The sequence below is a fragment of the Arthroderma uncinatum genome (assembly GCF_011692745.1).
Source record: "Arthroderma uncinatum strain CBS 119779 chromosome Unknown scaffold1, whole genome shotgun sequence".
Classification (NCBI taxonomy): domain Eukaryota; kingdom Fungi; phylum Ascomycota; class Eurotiomycetes; order Onygenales; family Arthrodermataceae; genus Arthroderma; species Arthroderma uncinatum.
Window position 1 is genome coordinate 3521605 of NW_022983863.1, and position 23429 is coordinate 3545033.

The following is a 23429-nucleotide window of genomic DNA, read 5'->3' on the forward strand; positions in this document are numbered from 1 at the left end:
AGAATTGACCTGTTCTAGAGTCCCCAACTAAGAAGGTATGGTACTTGATAAGTAGAGAAATTATATACAGCTGTTTAGTGCTATGTCCCAGGTTATAGACTGTTTCTTCAGCAGGATGGAAAGGAAAATTGGGACAGAGGCATTGTCCATGTGGGTTAGTAATAGTAACACTGGTCTTAGGAGAAAAAAAAATGAGTACCTAGTAGCATCATAAAGCACACGCTGGGTGAAGAACGACGATTTCAATATCATAATAATACGGGTGTTTCGGAAAGAGAAGAAGGAAGTTGAACTTGGACGGAAAAAAAGGGGAACGAAAAACCGAGCATGATGCCAATGCAATATAGTATAACAAGCGCCATAATCAAAACACGAAAGGAGCGAGGAAGGAAGGGCCAAGGGTTTGGCCGCGTGATTGAATCGCTGCAGCGACGATTCCGGTGTCACTGCGCTGAACAGGTGATCGCAGAGAGCATAAATTAGAGGTTTAACCTGATTGCTGCGTTGTTGATTATTTTCGAGACCTTCTCGATCCATACTTGTGTCTGTGTCCAGTCTCCTGAATCCATCGCATCTCTGATGGCGGGGAAGTAAGTTGCATCCTCGGGCTTTTCCGGCCATAGTTGAGGAGAGTATATCATATGTTTATATTGGGTGCGGTTGGGGACCTGTGTCGTTAGGTTAGATGAGGAGCGGAAAAAGTATGTAGGGAAATAGGTAGCTGGGATAACTCACGCCTCCGTCATCGTCGAGGTCCAAAAGGTTAGTCTCGAAATATGTCATGTGGCTGTTATGGCTCATGCGTCGGAGAGCCGTTACGTCGTCCTCGAACCCGTTTTGGTCATACAGGGTTGCGTTCCAGTTAGCTTCCCACCGGTGGAATTTGATGGCCTCAAAGTTGAGTGCCTTTGTCGCATCATATAAAGGCGTGAGGTCAACGACGCCGTTAGGGGATTGCTTGTTATCGTCTCCGCTTTGGCCTTGGACCGGTTTCAGGGGTACAGATATCTTTTTGGCGTAATTGTGTAAGTCGAGTACGTATTTAGCGAGAGATTTTGAAAAGACATTCACATCGAAGGGGAAGATGGGTCGACTGGATAGTTCTAAAGCGAGTAGACCCCATATCTGGCCCATGGCCCGATGATATAAGAAGTCGTGGTCGCCAGCTTTGTGCATCCAATCAAAGTTGCTGTAGCAACTATGGGCAGGATAAGGGTCACCACTGAATCTCAGGTTTATACTAGATGTCCCAGCGATGGTCTGGAATGGCAGAGCATCGCTATCTGCCGCGGGCCCTTCAAGCTTGGATCCAGCCTGATCCCATAAAGACCGTATACTGGCCCTTGTCTTTGGGTCTGCTACCCGGTTCAATATGTGAAGGAGGATCGGCTCAAACAAGGGGGATCCCGTTGCACCGAATTTATCACCGGAGACAGCAACACCCACGTTAAGATAGGCGAAAGCATTAGCCCTTAGAAGTTCGACCCTGTCCTCAACGTGTTCCGTTGAACCGGTAAAGCTGTATTCGGCAGCATCCCAGCTGATGAATTCGATGGTCCGCAGTGGTCTCCACCCACGAGCTCTGAGCTCACCGAACACACGAGCGACTTCTAGGAGGACCGCAGTTCCGCTGCCAGGGTCTATCGCTCCAAAACACCAAGCATCGCGATGATTGCCGAGAATGATGCTGCTCTTGGACTGCTCGACGCCCGCTATCCTTCCAATGACGTTGTAAATAGGCTGTCGCTCTACCTCGTCTTGTAGGTTCACTAGGTTAACCTTGGGAGCATCCGCGTTTCCAGTCCACCACTCATCAATGTCTGGAACACCTCCTACCCAGTCGTTGGGTACCTTTTTGCCATGGCCCTTGAGAGCCTGTAAGAGATGTTGCGCATCACCCCAGGAGAGGGGAATACTTGGAATCTGCGGGAGACCTGGAGCACCGGAAATATCTAGTCGTTTCTTTTCGTCTGCCCGAGAAGCAAATCCTGGACTTAGTGCATCACCCGCAGCCAAAGAGATATGTCCCACAGCACCCCGTTGAACCCCATCCTTTGGCATATATCTTCCTTTTGGCCAGGGATCCCCTTTCCGGAAGCCATCCTGAGCTGGATCGGAATAGACGATACATCCAACGGCACCGGCCAACTCGGCGGCCTTTACCTTCAAGGCCACGTCTGGCTGTGTTCCGTAGTGCCTGACCAGAACGATCGATCCTTTGACGTTGATGCCCATTTCCGTGAGCTTTTTAAACTCATCCCTAGAGCCGTAGTTTGCGTAGACAAGCGGTCCTGTTACGTTTCCAGCCTTGGAGAGTCCGTGAAACACCATAGTCTGCTCCCTCGGTGGATCCGTGTATACTTTATCCTCTTCTATTTGTGCCTCCCAGTGTTTGCCCGGAGGATCAACGATGGCAACTCTCCGTCCAGCTTTCTTGGGGTAGTTGAGATAGACGTTGAACTGTTCCAGCTCCACGCTCTCCAGCCCGAACGACTTGAAGCTGTCTTCCACCCATTTGGCGAGCACATAATTTCCTTCCGTTCCTGCAATATGTGGAAAGTTGGTAGCCCGCTCGAGGTTCTGTCTGATGGTGGTTTCGTTTATGTTATTCTCGAGGAACACGCGGACAGATTCCGGCTGATATATCTGGCCCTGGTTTATCCTGTTGCTGAACGAGAAGAAATTTGAGACGAATAGCAGGTAGACTAGAGACCCGACCAGGCACACGGCAAAGACCCTGAGTAAGATGATGCATCTCTGCTGATGCCCTATGCCAGCACATATATCTATCCGGAAGTTGAAGGTCGGTAAATTGAAGGAGGGAATGTACTTCCGTAGCGGCAGGTTTATAGATGACAGCGTCCGTTTGAAGTTTGTAAACCGTTTTGAGAAGAGAGACCGAGACGAGGAGGCGGCAGGAGGATCCTCAACTTCCATCTCCTCTAGCTCTCTCCGCAGCTGCTCCGTCGACCCACGGGCCGAGCTCCCATTCTCCGAGAGGAAGTCGAGGCTCGATCTCTCCGACTCGACAGTCGGGGGCCGGTACCCTCTAAACGGCTGGCTGCGTTCACCTGCCGCGTCATGATGTAGGAGGCCCTGCCTTTCGGCGTCGTCGCTCGTCTCGTGAGGGCCGAGTCTGGACTGGGAGGAGGAAGGGCGGGAGGAGGTTGCTTCTTCATATGTAGGGATAGGGAGGTGCTCGTATGCGACTTTCTGGTCGCCCATCGCCGTGGATGGGACCGTAAAGCTCCCCAAGGGAGAGCCTCTCACCTTGCGGAGAGGACGATCTGAAGCGCGAAACAGGGGGACGTCACCGCTCCACCGTCGAGGGGTTACTGGTCATGTTATACCAGCCAAAAAAAGAATGTTAAAATGAGCGTAATTTGGCTGAATATTTAGAGGCAAAGGGCTGGGTTTCAGGTTGGGTTGTCTTCCGTATCGTCGTAGCTGAATTCCTCGCGATGTTCGATGTTCCCCTTAGCACAGCCATCACGTGGCTGGTGATTAGTTGCCGGTCTCGCCCTACACTTTTTACTTACTTACTACGACTAGATATTGACGGTTACTCCGTGCTCGCTGAATCTCGTTATAGTGAAGATGTTATATTCAGCTAGCTCGACGTCCATCACTATGTGTCAACTGCACGATTGGTCTACTGGATCAAGACGTACTCTGGAGTCTCTCGCGTGCCCGATAACGCTGGCGCCTGGAGAGCTATCGATAAGGGCTGTGTGGCTGAGAACAAGGGGTTGCCCTCAGACGTCCAGCAGAGCAGTGCATCCATCCTGTAGCCTGTCATCCGTAGTCTCTGCCTATATCTCTGCATATCTCTGCATATATATGCATCTATACTCGTATCTCTGCCTATATATGTATCTATACGCCGTATATGACTGCCACGTATTTTCCTCTTTGGGCGATCTTGCAGTTCGCGGTGATGGCGCTAGGCCGCATCGGGTAAGACGAGATTACGTGCGCATAAGTATCTTAGTCAGCAGAACTTTCGATAGTCGCTCTTTAAGGGAAGGCCGTTTTGGGTAGTTGAGAGAGACGAAAAAAAGGGAGACTCTCTTCCTCTTCTTCTCTCTCTCTTCTCTTCTTCTTCTTCCTCCCCTTCACCTTCTTCCCCCTTTCTTCACAAGAACAGACACACGAGCAGCATCCAATTGCACATATACCAGCGTGAGTTGATCTTCCCCCACTACAGAGCCAGCGCATGCCTGTTCACCGCTTCCCCAGGCAGCATTGAAACCCCACCACCATCGAGGAATTGACAACCCCTTTGTATGGTGGCGCCCCTGCTCGGCTTCATTTGAAGTCCATGGCATCGTCTCTACGGAGTACTCCAACTGACACTTTCAAGATATACACCGAAGCAGCTTAACCGCAGTCATGTCTTCCCGGCCCCAGAACATCGGCATCAAGGCCATGGAAATTTATTTCCCTAGCCAGGTGGGTGCTATATACACTGGCTCATGCTGTTAAAACCCGCCTACTAACAGCTGCTCCAGTGTGTCGATCAGAAAGAGCTTGAGAAGTTCGATGGAGTCTCCGAGGGCAAATACACCATTGGCCTTGGCCAGACCAAGATGAGCTTCTGTGACGATAGGGAAGGTAAGCTGGGCTCTCTCTGGGTGTTGTTCAAGAAGCAGTCGTGCTGACGAGACCCTAGATATCTACTCTATGTGCCTGACCACTCTTGCCTCGCTCCTCCGCAAATACTCCATCGACCCCAAGTCGATTGGACGGCTGGAGGTGGGCACGGAGACCATGCTCGACAAGTCCAAGTCGGTCAAGTCAGTGCTGATGCAGCTCTTTGCTTCGTCAGGCAACACCAACGTCGAGGGCGTCGATACCGTCAACGCCTGCTACGGTGGCACCAACGCTGTCTTCAACACTGTCAACTGGGTGGAATCGTCCGGCTGGGATGGCAGAGATGCTATCGTGGTTGCTGGCGACATTGCTCTGTACAATAAGGGCAATGCTCGTCCAACCGGTGGTGCTGGCTGTGTTGCCATGCTCATTGGACCTGACGCTCCCATCGTCTTTGAGCCAGGTCTCAGGGGATCCCACATCACCCATGCTTACGACTTCTACAAGCCTGACCTGACCAGCGAATACCCCTATGTTGACGGCCACTACTCTATAAGGTGCTACACCGAAGCAGTGGATGCCTGCTACAAGGCCTACAACGCCAGGGAGAAGGTACTCAAGGCACAGAACGGTGACTCAAACGGTATCGTTGCTGAGACCGACACTCCCATTGACCGCTTTGACCACATCCTTTTCCATGCTCCTACCTGCAAGCTTGTCGCCAAGTCTTATGGTCGCATGCTATACAATGACTACCTAGCCCACCCAGAACACCCTAGCTTCGCCGAAGTTGCCCCAGAGGTCCGCACCGTCGACTACGAGAAGTCCGTCACCGACAAGACCATCGAAAAGACCTTCATGGCCCTGTCCAAGAAGCGATTCAACAGCCGTGTTCTTCCCTCCATCGAAGTGGCCACTCAGTGCGGAAACATGTACTGCGCCAGTGTCTACGGAGGACTCGTCAGCTTACTCAGCAATGTTACTTTCAGCGCTTCTCAGCCCAAGCGCGTCGGTATCTTCAGCTATGGAAGTGGCTTGGCCAGCTCCATGTTCAGCGTTAAGATTGTCGGCGACGTCTCGAACATCGTCAAGCAGTTGGATCTAGCAAAGCGTCTTGATGCCAGACGTGTTGTTGAGCCCCAAGTTTTCGACGACGTAAGTCACTAACCCCATTTTCATATACAGTTACAAGACACTAATGCCGAACAATACAGATGTGCCAGCTACGTGAAAAGGCTCACTTGCAGAAGAACTTTACCCCTGTCGGTAGCACTGACACTCTTACCTCAGGAACTTACTACCTCACCAAGGTCGACGACATGTTCCGAAGGGAGTATGAGGTCAAGGCGTAAAATCAGGTATCTTCCCAGCATAGCGAACCGAGGCGCAAAATCCGCAAAATCCGCAAAATCCAAAATCCGCATAACCCGCATAACCCGTTAGAGCTGAGATCTAAAAGCACATCTACCACATTTTTTTCTTCTACTTCTCTTGCTTAGAAGGAGGATCACAATTCTTGACGCAATTATACGATTTTTTAGCATGAGCTATCAATGATGCCAATGAACGGAATGGAGGGGAGGCGAAGGGGGAGGGCATATACATCGATCACATGGCCGTGACTGAAGGCACCTCAACCTCGCTCCCCATATACGTTTTTCTTTTTCACGGTTATATTTTCTTTTCTATCTAGGGCATAGAATAGATATATGCTCAGTTTTAATTATGGAATTTTATCTAATTTTTTCTTTCATAAAAATAAATTACTTCTGCATCTTCTGTGGGAACTGCAGAAAGCCACTGCAGTTTCAGTCGCTGTACTTTGTATAACGAGGGGAACGCGGGCGTACGCGCTCGACCAGCGGTAAAAAGTCCGTGCCAGCATCGCGCGTTGAATGAACGGGTGGATGTTTGTTTGCGATTTCCCCCTTCGGGCCATCGGGTGGTCACTGCAGGCGATAAAACTCGGTTAAAGCCAGAGCGTCACGGAGAGATGAAACGCATTTCAAGCGTACAGTCCCAGCTGAGGCCCAATCAGAGGGGGAAGAAAGCCCGTTAACGCCAGGAGCTGGAACGGTGGATCGCCAGGGGTTTACCTCTTGTCTTCTCTTTTCTCTCTTCCCTCCCCTTCTCTCTCTTCCCTCTCTCTCTTCCCTCTTCTTCCCTCCCTTTTCTCATGAAGAAAGAAGCAAAAGCATACATGTCATGTGACCATCATGTGACCTTGAAGGGACGTGCACAGGGCTATAAGCACGTGATACGGGCCCATTCCCGATTAGGATAAATATGGGTCGATGGTTAGCGCCTTCTTTCCCGATACGGCTTAGTATGGATTAGTCAGAGCATGGCATGGGCCAATAAGAGGCCTCAGCACACCCGCCGAGCCCGAACGCGCCCACGGCGGCGCGTAAAATGCACGTCGCATCACGAACTTCACCTCTTAGTCCATGGTTGTTTATATTTACCTTCTCTGCGGGCGCCAACTGATGCTGGGTGTCCAGGACCCCCCTCCTGGCTCTGAAACAGTCGCATCTACCCATTTTCCCCCGGCGCCATCGCTCCCTTGTCCGACTAGCCTTGTTCCAACCCGGCATATCTATCTTTGTCTGCAAAGCGGCAAAATTATTTCATGCGATGGATCTCTCTTTGGCGCCCGGGAGTTGAGGCATCCTCACTGCCCTGAAACAAACTATGCATAGCGCCTACGCTCCGCTAGAAATAGCTGCAGCGTAACGCAGTGCCGGACCAAATATAGCTCTCATTCAGGGACACAAACCCGGAGGTTTATGCCAGATCATCGTGGGAACGATGGCCCAGACGTGGAGACATGGTATAGCTCGCTGAGCTACGACTGGCTCCCGCCGGCGCGAAACTCGGACCACCTCCCCCATATTCTACGGAGTATCTGTATCAGATTATATTTTGGCGCTCCCTGCAGACACCCAGGCCAGGCCCGCTCTAGGGACCAGGCGGCTCGGGTTGAGGGTTCGACTTTAGCGTTTTGAAGAACGTTTTTTTTTATGCCAATGGGCGCGTGTTTCCTTTTTGGTTTTTTTATTTTTGATTCATTGCGCGTTTCAGATATCTTCACGTCGATGAGCTTCGTTTGGTTCCGGCCCTGCGATTCCTGCTAGACCTTGCTTTGCTTGTTGAAGATTTAATGTCCACAATGCCCGTCCCGGATTCTCTCTGGCTTGCTCATTTTATTTCCCATACTCAACTTCTCCCTTAACTTTTCCTTTTCCTGTTTCTCTATTTCCTTTGCATTCCCTACTCTTTGGTTCATATGTTTTCATTTCCAAGGATCCTGGTCGACTACTATTCTCTTTTGTATACCTATTGAATACGGTGCATTTCATTGGAAGCTGGCCTTCCTCCTTTTCTTTACTATCTCATTTACATTTTCTGTCTATTGTCCATTTGAGCATCAGCATCACGGGTTCATAAAAATTTCTACTTTCTATACCCCTTCATTGTTCTACTATACATCCCCCTTTCTCCGATTGGTATGTTGACTACCCTGTCCAAGCCTGGCCTATTGCAACGTCGATTCTAACAACAGTTTTAGAGGCTTCCAAATGGCGTCGGAATTGTATTACTACAAGCCATCGACTCCACCTCGGGCTCTCATGTCCGATGCGGAGTTACTTGCATCTGTTCATAGCCGAACAACCTCAGGCTCATCTACATATACCCATGATTCGTCACCAGAGTCTCTCATCACCAACATCACTACGCCAAGTAGGTCTCCGGCAGGCCGCCCACATGGACCTATTCTTTTGCCAAAGATCAGACCACAGGATATCGTAGTTGAGCCGCAATCGCACTATAGCCCACAGCGAACCCGAAAGGCCTTGTCAGCGACCCAGAATCCCCCCGGGTTTGCCCCTTATCCTGCTTCGCGCCCATCCGTTGCGCGTAGGGCAGTTGACACTGTCGATTGTTCCTTGGTTTCTCCTATCTGCACCACCCCAACCTCATATAGCACGTATCTTGGGGCGACTGCCATGTCTCCGGTGTCCGCTGCTCCAACCAACTCACGGAAAAGAGCCTCCCATTCACGAAACCCATCTGCTTCTAGCATTGACGATGCCACCCTGAGCCGTTATGGGTACCCTACCTACCGCCAAATGCCCAAATATCTTTCGCAGTACAGCCCGACGACCCCTGTTTCTGCTTCATCCTTTACATACCCAACACCTACCTATCCAACGAGCTCTTATGCAGCGGCAGGTGATCCATCAGTGACTTACCCAGCATCTGGCTATCCAATTTCCACTTACCCAAGCACCTACCCTGCCCCCACCTACCCAACAACCTCCTACTCGACTGCCTCAGAATCATATGCTCCTACCTCCGAGGTAGCGGTTACACAGGAAAACTTCTATGGCTTTTCAGATGTCACCGCAAGGCTTCTGGGAGTCTCTGCTACTGACGCTTCTATTCCTCCCCCTGTTTCCGTTGCTCCAGCCCCCCTTGCCCCGCCAATGGAGTATTCCTCCTCATCCTCCTCTGCATCTACCACTCTTCTCGAGTACTTGAATGCTCCAACCCAGGCTATCAATCTAGTCGAAAATCTATCCTACTCCTCCAATCGAGTGAACCAGGCACACTTTTGGTGGGATGTTAGAAATCTACGACAGTGGTCTTCTTTTTCTCTTGATGAAATGAGCTCCATTCCTCGCTTTCCCCAGCTTCTTACGACACATGTTGCTCAGGAGTGCCTTCCATTGACCAACGTTCCTGCATCTCGGCTATATCCCGATTCTGAATTTTCACTTACCGATCTGATCCGCGATGTCTATGCTCCTCGAGTCAACGCTGCTCTTCGCGTATCCCAAGGCCGCAATTGCCTATCCCTGTATCCAGCTCCAATCAACCCAGCGAATAGAGATAACGACCCTCATTTCCTCGCCAACTACGCCAGCGATACCGAGCAGACACCATCTGGTCTCCCCCGTGGCCGCATTGTCGGTATAGTCAAGAGCTTCAACCGATGGAACACCGGAATGCGCAACGAACAACCTCATCGACGCGTTGAGTATCTCAATGGCCTTTCTCACTTGCAGCGCTGCATGAGAGAACACTCCTGCCGTTATGGTTTCATCATAACCGAGATCGAGCTTGTTTGTGTCCGCGCCGGCTGCGACGAAGGCGACGATGTCCCATACTTCGGCTACCTCGAGCTTGCCACCCCCATCGCAACAAAGACGTCAACAAATGCTCACAACCCCATGCTATCGAGCATCGGGTTATCTCGCACTGTCTCCGCTTCATCCGCCCAGTCATCTGATTACTCCAGCTCGTCCCGCGGCGCATCTCCAGCACCTTCAAGCCTCTCCGGTCCATTCTCAGCTACTATGGCACTCTACTATCTACTCATGTTATCCAAATCCGTGCCTCTCCCAACTCAGCCATCCTGGCATCTCAATGTCGGTGGCCCGGGCGCCATGACTCGTCAACGCACTCTGCCAGATGACAAGGACAAGTGGATTCCAGAGCCTCAGCAGCGAGAGAGACGTGAGGCTAAGCGTATTCGAGGATGGGTCTGGCCACATGATGCATGGCATCGTCGCGAGGGCGGCGGTTCTAGTAGAACCAGAGCCGCAAAGATCGCAGCTGCAAAACGATGGCACAAGTGATGTTGTGCTTTACATGTTTTGAAAACATGGCTAATTATCTTTCTTTTTTTCTTATCTTTTTGGGGACAAAAACTCGGGCATTTTCTGCGCGCATATCCATCGGCGTTTCAAAATACGTTTTGCACTTCTATGCATACCTTACTCACCTATACATTCCCTATTTGGTTTGATAATAGTTAATCACCCTCTCTTTCCATTGATATATTTCCTCGTCTTCTGCATTTTCTACGGGCCGGAGTTTTGTTCCGTTTGGGTTTCTATATTTTACTGGGAGCATATTTCTTTTCTTCTTGGAGTTAACAGCATTTACTTTCTACATCTCCTTCGCTTCACGCATCTCACTGGAGTACTGCATATGTTCGAGGGGCATCTTGCATCGGTGGACGTTTGGGGTATATAGCATAGGCCTTAATTGACCATATCTAATAAAGATACTTACAACTACCTATATACTCCCTTCTCTACTCCCATATTATTAAGACAGAAGCCAATATCAATTAAGAGTGCCTTCCACCTATTCCTTCACGTTTTTCAGTAACTTAGCTGACGTTTAATCTGCCTACGGCCTTCTATAGGGTATATCTCGTTTATAAGATGGAGGCAGACCAAAAAGTATTAAACTGATAAACTGTTTAGTTCGGTTTTGGCAGCCTTATCTAGTAGTGTGGTTCATTCATTCTTTTCCTGGTCCAATCCGCAATCCTCTTATCCTCCATCGTCCTCGTCATCGGTGCAATCACTCTCCTCTCCTTCGCCCATATAGGCTTCATCTTCTTCATCCTCATCGTCACTGCGCAGGTCCATGGCTCTGACAGCTTCACAAATATCGGAGACTTCGTCTTCTGGCTCGGATGGCATAAATCCTTGACTCGATATATTCTTTCGCAGCTCGCCCGGAAGTTCATTCCCTGCCGTTTCGATAAAACCACGAACTATATTGTCTGTAAGATATCTCCCATCCTTTCCCCATGCCCTAGTCAACTCTAGCATTATCATATCTGGTAACTCACTCTTTATAACACCAGTGCTCTTCAGGGCGCGATGACTGGTGACCATTGCAAGAAGAAAGTGGAAGTAAAAGTATCGAGCTCGGGGTCGTGCATCTGTTGCAAAGATTAACTGCTTATTATGTAGATCTCCAAATGTCGTACCCTTCGATTCAGGGAAATCTTTAAGAGAATAGTCTAGCAAAACGATCTTCCATTCTCGTGGTTCTTTGCGGCTTTGTATGTTTAAAGGCACGATAGCCACCCGGTATGTATCGAAAGCCCGTTTGAAGACACGAGGGAGAAAGAGTCCGTTTCTGGCTGAGTTGATCTCCCCATTCGCCTCTTTCCCGAAGATGTGTGTCATGGCCTTCTGCCCGTATGACGGAGGAAATATATGAGTCGCCGCGTAATAAGCGCGAAAATACCAGCCTCCATCAAGGATGCAGGGGTATCTGGTGACCTTTCCGTCCCTTTTCACTCCATAAGCTGACTCGATGCCCCGTACGAAACTTCGTTGGCCGTCGCGTGAAGTGCTGCGTCTTATACTAAGAAACAAATCGGCATAGGCAGAGCGCAGGGTAGGTAGATCGTTTATCTTTTCCATAGACAATATACTCGTTCGCTCTTTGTCTCGATCTTTCCTTCGCATCGCAGACCCCTGGCGTTGTCCTCGTCTTTCTCTTTGACCAAGGTACTCTCTCTCGACAGTCGTGTAGGCTTCGTCCTTCTCCTGGCGGTCTTGGGAGCCTTGTGAATCCATCTTGAACCAGTCGTATGAAGGAACAGCCGTACGAACGATATCGATGTACGTTTTCGACCAGAGGCCTGCGTTGGAGAAATTTCAGGCTTGAGGTGGAAGATATATATGTTTTCATCGCCACATGTAGTCTATGATATCAACACCAGCGGAAGACCCGGAAGGACAACACAATTTGGTATAGACGAAAGGCATGGCTACTGATCATGGTCATCCTAACTTGTCCTTAAATCATCCTTAATCTGATCCTTAGTCTTATCCCTAGACTTGTCTTTAGGGGGAGGATAGAATATAAGGATAGGACCTTTGACTTCCAGTAGAGAAGTCATCCAGTGAATCAAAAATATTAGCAACCACCGTCCTAGTCCAAGTGTTTATAGCGATATCAACGTCGAGTAGCCGACAGCAAGTAAGATGTAACATCGCTGTAGATATACTATGGTACCTGAACTGGCCTGAGGGGTAAATCTGCGTAATACGACCCACGCATAACTATATATTCACTTCTCCTCCATGGAGATGACATCCAACCTTCAAGACAACTGAATATATCAACGATGTCTAGAGAACCAGGTCCGCTTCGATTCCTAGTCATTGGCGCCGGCCAGAGGGGATATGCCTACGGAAAAGCAGTGACCGATGCCACAGACGGGGTCATCCACGCCGTTGCAGAGCCCAACGATGATTCTCGACAGCGATTTGGACGAAAGTACGTCTGGGGTGATAAGCCAGCGGCTGCAGGACAAGAGTTCAAGGACTGGAAGGACTGGCTTGAATGGGAGAAAGAAAGACGTAAACTGACATATTCATCTCCGTCATTATGTACCGGAGTCGATGGCGTCTTTATCTGCACTCTGGACGAATCGCATCTGGAAATCGTTCAAGCCATCGCGCCCTTGAATCTACATATAATGTGTGAAAAGCCACTCGCTCTATCCCTGACTGATACGCTCCTTGCATCCAAGGCGATAACAGATGCATCTCCGACGTCGCCGTTGCCGTCTAAGATATTCTCAATCGGCCATGTGCTTCGATATAGCCCGCATAACCAGCTCCTTCGCAAGCTCCTTCTTACGGACAGGTTGATAGGGGATGTTATATCTCTTGAGCATACGGAGCCCGTTGGATGGTCTCATTTCTCTCATAGCTTTGTTCGTGGGAACTGGCGACGAGAAACGGCCGCTGCAGATGGAAGCTTGTTGACTAAATGCTGCCATGATATCGACTTCATACTATGGCTGCTCTGCTCGCCTCCTCCGGGCGCACCGCTAGATCACCCGGAGCATCTACCGCGGACAATAACGTCTTCGGGGATGCTTGCGCAGTTTAATAAAGCTAACAAGCCCGCTGCTGCTGGGAGTAGTACGAACTGTGTCTCCTGCCCCATCGAACGAGACTGCATATACAGCTCTGTCAAGATATATAATGACAAGTGCCTGGCGAAGGGTAAGACGGGCTTCCCAATCCGTAACGTCATTCCGGAGATCGAAGACATTTTATCCACGGATGGTATGGAAACGGCCAAGGACCGTCTTCTCGGTATGTTGGCCGAAGACTACGATACGAAGACCATGCGCGATGAGGAAATTGCTGCACGGCCCTGGTACGGCCGCTGTGTATATGAATGCGACAACAGCGTATGCGATGATCAATTCGTCACCATGTCCTGGGGAAATGACCCCTTACCACAGAATGATACTGGCTCAGGCTCGACGACGACGACGTCGTCACCGCTCGGCGGTAGAGGTGCGAAGCTTGCCACGCTCCATATGGTGGCGCCAACTGAGTCTCAGTGTGTTCGCCGGGGACGTATCTCGGGGACGTTGGGCGAGATGACATATGATGGCGAAACGATCAATATATACACGTTCGAGACTGGAGAGAAGAAAAAGTACTCCATACCCCCACCGCCTCCTGAGGAAGCAGAGTCTCATGGCGGTGGAGATTACGGATTAACAAGAACCTTTGTCCGGGCAGTTGATGCAGTGGAAAATAAGGGGTGGGATGTTAAGAAAGGCCAGGTGGAGATTCTAGGATGTACTCTGGAAGAGGCAATTCGAAGCCACGCCGTTGTATTTGCAGCCGAAGAAGCACGGCGAAATGAGGTTGTTGTTCGATGGGATGACTGGTGGGCGAAGAAAACTGCGCAACTACCGAACTAAGTGACACTATATTAGGGGATTCTAGCCGAGTAAATGCATATAATTATAACTATTGAATCTCTTTTGCAAGTATGTGCTAGATAACTATGGAGCAAATTTTTGTCGCTTATTTTCTTATGTTTCTCTTTGCCTCGTAAACAGATCGTTAGGTCTTGCGAATGAATGGATAAATAAAATATTGCATGCTCCTTGTCCATAATTTTTTTTTCTCTCTCTCTCGCCACAAGATGCTTCGTCAAAATAAGACTGAAACCGCCTAGGTCTTGACATCAGGGTCCTCCCTGCCAATATACTCCTTCAACTTGAGTAACTTGACAGCAAGCGCGACGTTATCCTTCAAATAGACCTGTGCGTCCTTGGAGATCTCCTTCGCATCGCTCTCGTGACGCTCGACGTATAGACGAATAGTGGCACCACTGCTACCGGTTCCAGAGAGTCTGACAACAATGCGGCTGCCGTCGTCGAATTTGACGAACAGTCCCTGGTTCTTGCTGACGCTACCATCAAGATCGGTGTAGGAGAAGTTGTCAGCTTCGGTCACCTTTCGGCCCGAAACTGTAGACCCAACGAAAGTATCTTTCTTATTGATAAGCTCAGTAAGATCGGCAATAACTTTCTTCGCTCCCTCGCTATCAACGTCCTCGTAATCATATCTGGTGAAGAAAGTACGTCCATAGATACCCCAGAAGTCCTGCTGGATCGCTGCAATGCTTACTGGCTTGTCAGGGTGAGACTTGGCATAGCCCGCAATAATGTTAAGCCAGGCAACGATGGCCCAAAGGCCGTCTTTCTCTCTGATATGGTTACTTCCGGTACCGAAGCTCTCTTCACCGCAGATTGACATCTTGTTGGTATCGAAGAGAGCGCAGAAGAATTTCCAGCCCGTGGGGACCTCGTAGCATTGAAGGTTCTGAGCCTTGGCGACCAAATCCACGGCACCAGAGGTGGGCATTGAGCGCGCCAGTCCGTAAACTCCTTGTTTATTGAAGTATGGGATGAGCTTTGCATGATGCGCGATGATGGCAAGACTGTCACCTGGGGATACGAATGCGTTGGCACCGTAGATCATGTTTCGGTCGCCGTCGCCGTCACTGGCCGCACCGAATTGAATTCCATCCTTGTCAACAGCATCCACCAAAGATTTGGCGTATGTCAGGTTGGGATCTGGGTGGCCACCGTTGAAGTCAGGGCTGGGAATGCAGTTCTGGGTGCTGGAGGCGGGCAATCCAAGCTCTTTCTGGAAGATAGCAACGCCATACGGTCCGGTAACACCGTGTAGGCCGTCGAACAGGACCTTGAAGTCGGGATGGCTCTGGAGGAAGGACTTGATCAAGCCGAAATCAAAGATATCCTTGAGCATCTCGACATAGTCGGCTGTGGAGTCGATAATCTCGACTTCCAGGGATCCATAGCGCTGAGTTCCGACTTCCGAGAGCTTGACTTCCGATAGGTCCTCGATCTTGTACGAGGTCAACGATTTCGAGACTTCGTAGATTTTGTTTGTAACGGATTCCGGGGCAGGGGCACCGTTTGATAGGTTGTACTTGATGCCAAAATCGGCGTTGGGGCCTATTTAATTGCGGACAGGCCGTTCGGTTAGCTCCATGCAAGATACGAATGGGGATACGATGTGCTTCCTACCTCCAGGGTTGTGGCTTGCAGTCAACAGGATGCCTCCGGTCGCCTGCCTCTTGCGGATGACATGGCTAGCTGCAGGGGTGCTCAGGATGCCATTCTGGCCTATCAGCAGCTTCTTGACACCGTAAGCAGCTCCAATGCGGGCAATAAGCTGGATGGCTTCAGGGTTATAGTAGCGTCCGTCACCGCCAATGACGAGGAAGGCGTCCTTGACTCCCTCAGGGATTGAGAGCAGGATGCTCGTAACGAAGGACTCGGTGTAGTTTGGCTGCTGGAAGGTGGTCACTCGCTTGCGTAGGCCGGATCTACAGCTCTGTTAGTACGAGATTGATTGCTGGAGATGAGCCACCTACGTTCCCGCCTTCTGGTCAGCGAAGGGTGTGATGTCCACCGTCTTGACGGCCATAGTTATAGCTAACAACTGCCAATTGAGATCAAGCTGACTGACTGGAGAAGTTGATTGACTGGAGTGAAGCTGGAGATAGTGAGATGGTGAGAGGTAGAGAAGAGAAGAAGAAGTTGGAGATGTAGAGACGAAGCTGGGAAGATGTAGAGGTGCGTCATTTGGACCGCGGGGCATCACGTTGTGCTTCCCACCTCCTGAGTTGGCTGTGAACCTCCGCCACCATGCACGGCAAACACACATCTACATAACAGCGACTACGATATAGGACAGGCAAAGACCCTCTGGCGGTAGTACTTCATCTCCTCGATGCTCTCCAGGATGTCCTCTCGGGCCAGATGTACGCCCTTCTTCGCCGGCGCGTCTCGAAGCACCTCGTCGCTGCTCCATCGTCGTACGGCCTCCTTCACGCTGCTCACGTCCAGGATGCGGTAGTGCAGCCAGTCCAGGACCTTCGCGTACGGTTGGTGAGACAGAAAGGCCCTGTCTGCGTGTACGCTGTTCCCGGCTAGCAGGGCGCTGCGTTGCCTGGGTACGTGTCGCTTGATGTATCCGAGCAGGTCGTCCGCGGCTTCGTCTGCAGTAGTGGTCGACGATGATACGGCGGCAGTGAGGCCTGAGCGGCCGTGGGTATCGATGCACCAGGCGTTCATGCGGCCGAGAGTCTCCTGCGGATGGTGGACGATGGCTTCAAACCCGTTGGCTTCGAGAAGGTTGAGCTGGGCGTCCGTGATGTAGCAGCATATTTGCAGTATCTGGTCGCTTGCTGGGTCCAGCCCCGTCATCTGCTCCTCGAATTAACTATACGGACGTTTTGAAAGTATGATTAGAGGAGGTCAAACCTCGCAGTCAATCCAGACCAGGGGCTCGTTAGAGCGGTTGAGGGCCATTGCGAGGTGTGGGTATTATACGAGGGACGAGGGAAAGATGTAACTGGTGGCCAGAGGTGAAAGAAAATGTGGTTAGGATGATGGTAGATATTCCTGTTATCTAGTCTAGAAAGCCAAAAAGGGCTCGTTAAATACGGCTCGCCGCCAAAAAATAAAATTATAAGCAAGAAACTATATATCAAAAAGAGTAGACCTCCAAAGGGTATGTTTCTAAGGGCCAATCCCGGTAAAAAAAAAATAGACAAACTCCAATAAACCGAGCCTGAGAGCATTAAAAACCCGATAATAATAGTAAAATCGTACGAGATAATGAAATAACCCGCTGGCACATCACGCTTGATAGCCGGCATAGCGGGGATCTTGGTGGTAGTCATTCCGTAGATCGTTGCGTGAACCGCTGCGAGAATCGTTGTGCACGCTGCCATGGGGACCACGTCGAGTATCGTACGTTCGGGGAGGCGAAGGGTGCGACGTTAGTGGGAACTCCGAGGGGCTCAGTGCTATGGTAGAACCGCTATCATCTTCGTCATCATCGGTGGTCTGTCGAGACTTGACCGTCTGGTGGATCGTTTGCTGCTTATAAATTCCGCCAGAGTGGTTCGGGCCAGAGTTTCCGCTGTTGCCCCATCGATTCGCCGCGTACTTTGATCTGGCGTTGGAGCTCTTGAAGCCCAAGCCGGGGAAGTATTTCTGCGCAAGCGGTCGTAGGACAGGAACGGAAGCGCAAATTACTGCAAGATTTGTTTCGAGGTCTGTCCATACCCAGACTTTGTATCCTTCCCCTATAATTGAACGAGTCAGTTTTGAACCCAAGAAGTATAGAGCTTGGTGTTTTAACTCACAGGTCACATCGTATGTTCCCACGAGGGTTTGGTACATGTAGTATGACTTGATGCATCCTGCTACACAAGAACTATTTGCCAGTAACAAGTTAGTTTTCGTTTCTCTGTTGTCCGGGAAGTGGGGAAGAGCGATTCGTACATCAAACCCAAACACATCATGACGATAAGCACAATTCTATCCCGGATGGGTAGTTGCAGCTTCCAGAGCGTTGGACAAGGAGTAAGGAACAGCATAACGTCCATCACAGCGTTGGAATAGATGCCCGGTAGCAGTCTTACTGCGTCGTCCATGCAACCTTTTAGTAAAATGTTGTTCCAGTAGTTCGTAAGAGGGCTAGATAAGATAAACATATTAGGACGTTTCCTCCGGTTAATAGCCACAGAATAGGCGAGGGAATGCTTACATGCAAGCGACGAGCATCATAACGAAGAAGCATACAAACCAAGCCAGAACCAACACAACTTGAGCCCAGGCTAGTCTGATGTATGTCTTTTCCGTAAAGAACCGTAGATATGAAGCAAGAATCGACAGCTTGACGAAGGTCATAAGCGGTATGAACAGGATTTGGCATATGTAGCTGGTCTATCTCGATGTTAGGATGGACTGGTAACTCGAAAACCGGATCGTGGATATCTTACAATTCTGGATTGTTTGTAATGGCTGAAGTTGAAGTCCCAGATATGAAAGCCTGTGTGATTTTCCCCGTCAGACATGTTCGGATTAGGCAGTATGCTCAGAGCAGAGACTCACCCCATCCGTATTTGGTACTGAATATTGCTGCCACTGAAATACCTATTAGGCATGGCTGAACAGTAAATGGATTAGTGAATGCTCCAATCGTGTATTGAACGGATAAAGGTCAAACATACTATAGCAGCTACCATAAGCCAATCATCCCATGATGCCGCTTTTCTTAGATGAAGGCGAACGAACATGCGCAGGGCAACGACGATAACCGACAACGTTGTGAATGTCACTCCAATAATAGCCAGCTCAGGTCCTGCAAATTCGGGGTTTATATGGTTAGGTTTTGGCCATGACTTTATGACCTCTGGCGGGGGTCGTCTCATAGTGGCGGTATTAAAAGAAACTGATAAGGTAACCCGATAGACGACCCAAGGAGATGGGGGGTGTTGAATGAGTGAATGGTATGATCTATCCCAGACAATAATATCACTCGATTTCCGGGGAAGGGCTCCTCATAAATAAGGCAACCTTTCTCCTCTCTGGGGTCCGGTCATCAACGTCAAGCTCCAGGAATAGAATTCGAACCATCGAAGAAGCAGAGAATGCGAGGAGGCTTAAACTAAAAAGTGATGCTAGCGTTTATATGAGCGTTCGAGGTAGATCTTCGAGGGACCCGCTTAGTTAGGTTGAAATAGAATCCCGGCCTTCTGGGGACAGAAAGGCCGAAAACTCATGATCGTGCGGCGAGATATACGAGAAGAGGCGATTGACGAAAGTAAAGGGAAAACGAAAACGGGAAGCCAAACGTCGAGCCTTTGCCTCTTAGGGAAATTAAACGCACCCTGTTCCCTGGATCGTTCAAGGTTCAGTAACCAGTTTTGACCCCGTTGCTATCCACGAAGTCCATGCCACACCCTAGTACGGAGTAACTAATCAACCTGGTAAGCGTAGGGAGATGGAGAACTTCACAAGACAACGGTTTGTTTTTTTTTTTTTGTTTTTGGCTTTTGGGCATTGTTTCTGTCTGATTGCACGCCCTAATCTTTACCTTCCCCTTTCATGCGAGTCATATATCTGAAAAAACAGACGGGAGAAGAGAGGCGTTCGGACCAAACCATTCGGGAATGGAAGCACATGATCCAGGTGCTTTAATTTCCAACTGCAGAGGGATTGTCATTTCCCCTTGCTACACACCCTCGGCTACTTCGTACTGCGTATGCGAGTGGGCCATCCAGAAGGGGACTAATCGTAGAAAAAGTCATGGACTAAATCGGTGGATATGGCAAAAAAGCGATCGATTTCCAAATGGAAACCACATCCATCTCTCCCCTCATTGGCTATGTTTGGTTGTCCTGGTACCTGGTTCTCCACGTCAGCTACCAAGAGCTTAGCCAGTGGCAGTTGTCGCACAGACTGCAGCTAATTAGCTGCACATCGCGATATTAGTACGGAGACGACCTGTTGCAGGTGTTTGATAATATCCCTAGTTGACCGTCTAGACCCAGCGTTCAAGATACGAGCAATATCGAACGAAGGAAGCTCGCCACGAACAAGCGAGGACAAGTTGGCCGTCGAAAGGTACAAGGTACGTCTCGGAGGCTCAAAGACGCCACGGCCGCCAGATAGGCCAGAGAAGAAGCTGTTCGCCAGAGGAAGACTGTCCTGAACCCGAACCAAGGGACTGGATGGAACCATGTTTGGATCCATGGCCGCGGCTGTTGTTGGTGGAACCTGAACATGTGACCTCGGCAAAACTGTCGGCCTTTCTGCTCGCTGGCTGGCTCGTTACGATTTGCGTTTGCCTCGGACAAGGATTGTTAAGGGCGAAGGGGGGCCAGGTTCAGGCACCGGAGAAAAGAGGAAAAGGAAAACCTAGCACTCCCCCTCAAGATGCGTTTTCAACGTTCGTAAGTGGCTGATTGTCGACGAATGAGACGGGCAGAGAGTCAGTGGTTCGAAAGCCGTCGTTGCGCCACCAAAGGAATTTTCCATCGGAACGGAACGATCGGCCAAAGACACAGGCGGACTATCCTCTTTTTTTATTGTTGCTGACTCGAGGCGAGCGTCGTCTGGATCGACGGCGCAGATGGCGGGGGAGTTATATCATGGCTGATATATGGCTGAGAGCTGCATGAACGGAGGGACGCAGGTATATGTCGGCAAAATATATTCCCTGTCCTATAGATTCCGGGCATATACATCGAAAAGGCGGGACCTTGCGGGTAAAGGGGTTGGACTCCAACGATCGAAAGCAAAAATGCCGATACTCCGTACCAAAAAAAATGCCCGTAGGAAGAGTGTAAAGTTACGGAGTATAAATGATCCACATAACTATATATAATGGATGTTTGGGCTTAAGGAGCCCCCTAGAAGCTTAAGGTGCCTGGAACCAGATTTGTTCAAGGAAAGGATGAACCAATACATGCAAAAAGGAAGGGGACCAAAGGAAAGAGAACCAAAGAACCAAGAGGAGACAATTCCACTTTTCCCTCGCCTGCCCGTCTGTCTGCGCATACCCAAAGTAATCGCAAGGTGGAAAGATGATGGAAGAACGCGCGCTCACTCTCTCTCCCTGCCTCCAAAAAATGCTAGGAGGTTATATTAATAGTTGTTATGTAGATGAGGTAGGAAATGATAGGAGTGCATGTATTTGGACCCTTGATACACACATGGGTCCGTTCACTACAGCTCCTCATCTACCCCGGGCACCTTTATATCAGACTGCATGATACCCTCCGATAATAGGCTCCCTCGAGTGCCGTTGTTTTCGGCTTTGGCCATAGCACTGTTATTGTTGATGCTGCTTTCACCATCTCCGGTAGATGCAGTGGGTGTCGTATCCATAATCTCGTGAATCTTAGATGATAGCCCCGTCACCGTCCCCTGGCGATGCAAATCCTCGTCGGCTGCCGATATGCTAGCCCTCTGCTTCTTGAGTGGACTGCCGACGAAGGTATCGTTATCGAGGAGGCTCATACTTGTCTCCTTTGGCAAGCTGCTACGAGGTGGTGTGGAGTCCTGCGTTGATGTTACTGGCGGGGAGAGCCTTGACCCGGGAGTGCTTGATTTTGACGTCCTGGCGGGATCTGCGTTGCCGCCTGCCGCGGATAACGGTTCGGCAGAGTGTTGTCGTTTTAGCTGGAAGCGCAGACGATATAAGCTTGTGATATCTCAGGGGCTGTGGGGTCGGAGATGGGGACTTTCTTACCTTTATTTGGCGGACACCCTCTGCGAGCTCACCTTGCCGCTTTGCGTCATCAGGAGATAGAAGAGAGTTGACTTCTTTCTCTTCTTCATCTTCCGCTTTGCTGATGATAGAGATGGATACACCTTCGTCATCATCCTCGTCGCTGTCGAGCTCACTTCCATTAGGGCCTTTCTTTTTCCCGATCTTTACCTCCGCATCGCTGTCTCTGAACCCTACGAAACCAGTAGCGCCACCAGGCTTTAGCGGTTTGATGTTGGCGAAATCGGGCTGTGTAGATTTTCGACGAGCTGACTTTAGGGACTCCTTATCTTGAGATTTAGAATCCTTTAATATTCCCATCTTCTGCAATTGACCTAGAAAGAAAAGGGTTAGTATGTGATACAGATGGGTGTCTGCGCGGTATGAATCAAAACTTACGTTCACCCCTATACATGAATGTAAAGATAGCATAAGGCTTGTCGGTGGGATCAATTCCAGTGACGGTTTGGGTACTGATGGATTTGGGGTCTAGCGATTTTGGCTTTGCGAAGCTGGTGGTATGGTCTACATCTGCAGTATTGCCATTCCCATTTGATTCGCGACCACCGTTAGAGCCACCCTGTGCATCCTCGTCGTCATCATGGGCGTCAAATTGAGGAGAATACTCTCCACGCTTGATTTCACCAGAAGCCAAAACCCGGAACAAGGCTACTTTGATTTGACCGGCGGTTTCAGGGATAGGGTCATCGTCGTCATCTAGGTCAGAGCCAGAGAGCATTAATTCCGCGTCGTCAGATAGCTGTTCAACAGGCGATTGCTCGTTTGCTCCATATCGAAGAATGCCTTTCTCTCGCAGAAGTTTCGGTTTCTTATCGTCTAGATCCATTCCTTCATCAACATCAGGCGCTCCGGTAGCAGCATCTTCTCCCCGTTGTTGTAATTCCCTTTTTCGCCTTCGTTTCTCCATCTTTTGACGTCTTCGCTCGATTTTCTGCGCCGCGTCTTTGCCTTCGAGATCTAACCCGTTTAACCACCGTTCCAGCCCAACTTCACGAAACAAGAACTCCCGTTCGGCGAGCCCACCACCCTCAGACTGTGGAACTCCAACCCATCTAGAATTGACCCATGTCTCCTCACCCCTCCTCAATAAAGTGGCTACTTCCTCTTTCTGCCTGCCATCAAAATAGATATATGCTGCAACCGTTTCTCGGGGAGACGCCGTCATCGGCTGATACGGGCCTATGGACGATGTGGTGCTGGGCTGGTCTGGAAGGCCGCCTACAATCTTCGGTTTTGGGTAAGGATTCTCCGGCGTTGCTTTCGGCGTGGAGTAAGGAACCGTCAGCCCGGGCGTAAGAAGGGTAATTGATATGGCGAAAGTCGACTGTTCTGGCTTCCCGGTAGCCGAGTTTGGTAACTTGGGAGGTGGTACGGGAATGTAGCAGGCAATCCGAGAAGCACGAGATTGGCGCTGAACTGAGTATTCTGCGAGTGGCCCATTGGGCGTATGAATGCTGACCGCAAGGCCTTTAAAACAAGGCATGATGATATTCTAAGAAAAAAAACCCCCACGATAACGATACCAGTATGAATATTATGTGAACGTGAAAAGGTCCCCGGAAACAAAGGAGAGGGTAC

At 49.9% G+C, this 23429-nt stretch overlaps 8 protein-coding genes across 8 annotated transcripts; 3 read left to right on the forward strand and 5 right to left on the reverse strand.

The window, feature by feature from the left end:
* Window positions 1-479: 479 nt before the first annotated feature.
* Window positions 480-3225, reverse strand: GIQ15_01073 (glutamate carboxypeptidase 2; the record flags this gene model as incomplete). The annotated part of the gene is made up of 2 exons (XM_033548490.1): window positions 480-668; window positions 736-3225. The coding sequence occupies 2 exons, from the start codon at window positions 3223-3225 to the stop codon at window positions 480-482; spliced, it is 2679 nt and encodes an 892-aa protein (XP_033409441.1).
* A 1167-nt stretch (window positions 3226-4392) lies between these two features.
* GIQ15_01074 (hydroxymethylglutaryl-CoA synthase) lies at window positions 4393-5945 on the forward strand (the record flags this gene model as incomplete). The annotated part of the gene is made up of 4 exons (XM_033548491.1): window positions 4393-4452; window positions 4512-4614; window positions 5168-5748; window positions 5808-5945. The coding sequence occupies 4 exons, from the start codon at window positions 4393-4395 to the stop codon at window positions 5943-5945; spliced, it is 882 nt and encodes a 293-aa protein (XP_033409442.1).
* A 2226-nt stretch (window positions 5946-8171) lies between these two features.
* GIQ15_01075 (uncharacterized protein) lies at window positions 8172-10235 on the forward strand (the record flags this gene model as incomplete). Its single annotated transcript, XM_033548492.1, has 1 exon — window positions 8172-10235. One exon carries the CDS (start codon window positions 8172-8174, stop codon window positions 10233-10235), a length of 2064 nt encoding a protein of 687 aa, XP_033409443.1.
* Window positions 10236-10940: 705 nt separating this feature from the next.
* Window positions 10941-11984, reverse strand: GIQ15_01076 (uncharacterized protein; the record flags this gene model as incomplete). The annotated part of the gene is made up of 1 exon (XM_033548493.1): window positions 10941-11984. One exon carries the CDS (start codon window positions 11982-11984, stop codon window positions 10941-10943), a length of 1044 nt encoding a protein of 347 aa, XP_033409444.1.
* A 554-nt stretch (window positions 11985-12538) lies between these two features.
* On the forward strand, window positions 12539-14143 carry GIQ15_01077 (streptomycin biosynthesis protein StrI; the record flags this gene model as incomplete). Its single annotated transcript, XM_033548494.1, has 1 exon — window positions 12539-14143. The coding sequence occupies one exon, from the start codon at window positions 12539-12541 to the stop codon at window positions 14141-14143; it is 1605 nt and encodes a 534-aa protein (XP_033409445.1).
* A 256-nt stretch (window positions 14144-14399) lies between these two features.
* On the reverse strand, window positions 14400-17074 carry GIQ15_01078 (phosphoglucomutase; the record flags this gene model as incomplete). The annotated part of the gene is made up of 5 exons (XM_033548495.1): window positions 14400-15712; window positions 15785-16086; window positions 16135-16175; window positions 16466-16969; window positions 17027-17074. The coding sequence occupies 5 exons, from the start codon at window positions 17072-17074 to the stop codon at window positions 14400-14402; spliced, it is 2208 nt and encodes a 735-aa protein (XP_033409446.1).
* A 330-nt stretch (window positions 17075-17404) lies between these two features.
* Window positions 17405-18630, reverse strand: GIQ15_01079 (uncharacterized protein; the record flags this gene model as incomplete). Its single annotated transcript, XM_033548496.1, has 5 exons — window positions 17405-17856; window positions 17917-17987; window positions 18056-18250; window positions 18321-18499; window positions 18556-18630. The coding sequence occupies 5 exons, from the start codon at window positions 18628-18630 to the stop codon at window positions 17405-17407; spliced, it is 972 nt and encodes a 323-aa protein (XP_033409447.1).
* A 2656-nt stretch (window positions 18631-21286) lies between these two features.
* GIQ15_01080 (uncharacterized protein) lies at window positions 21287-23334 on the reverse strand (the record flags this gene model as incomplete). The annotated part of the gene is made up of 3 exons (XM_033548497.1): window positions 21287-21742; window positions 21813-22165; window positions 22230-23334. The coding sequence occupies 3 exons, from the start codon at window positions 23332-23334 to the stop codon at window positions 21287-21289; spliced, it is 1914 nt and encodes a 637-aa protein (XP_033409448.1).
* Between the last annotated feature and the right edge of the window lie 95 nt (window positions 23335-23429).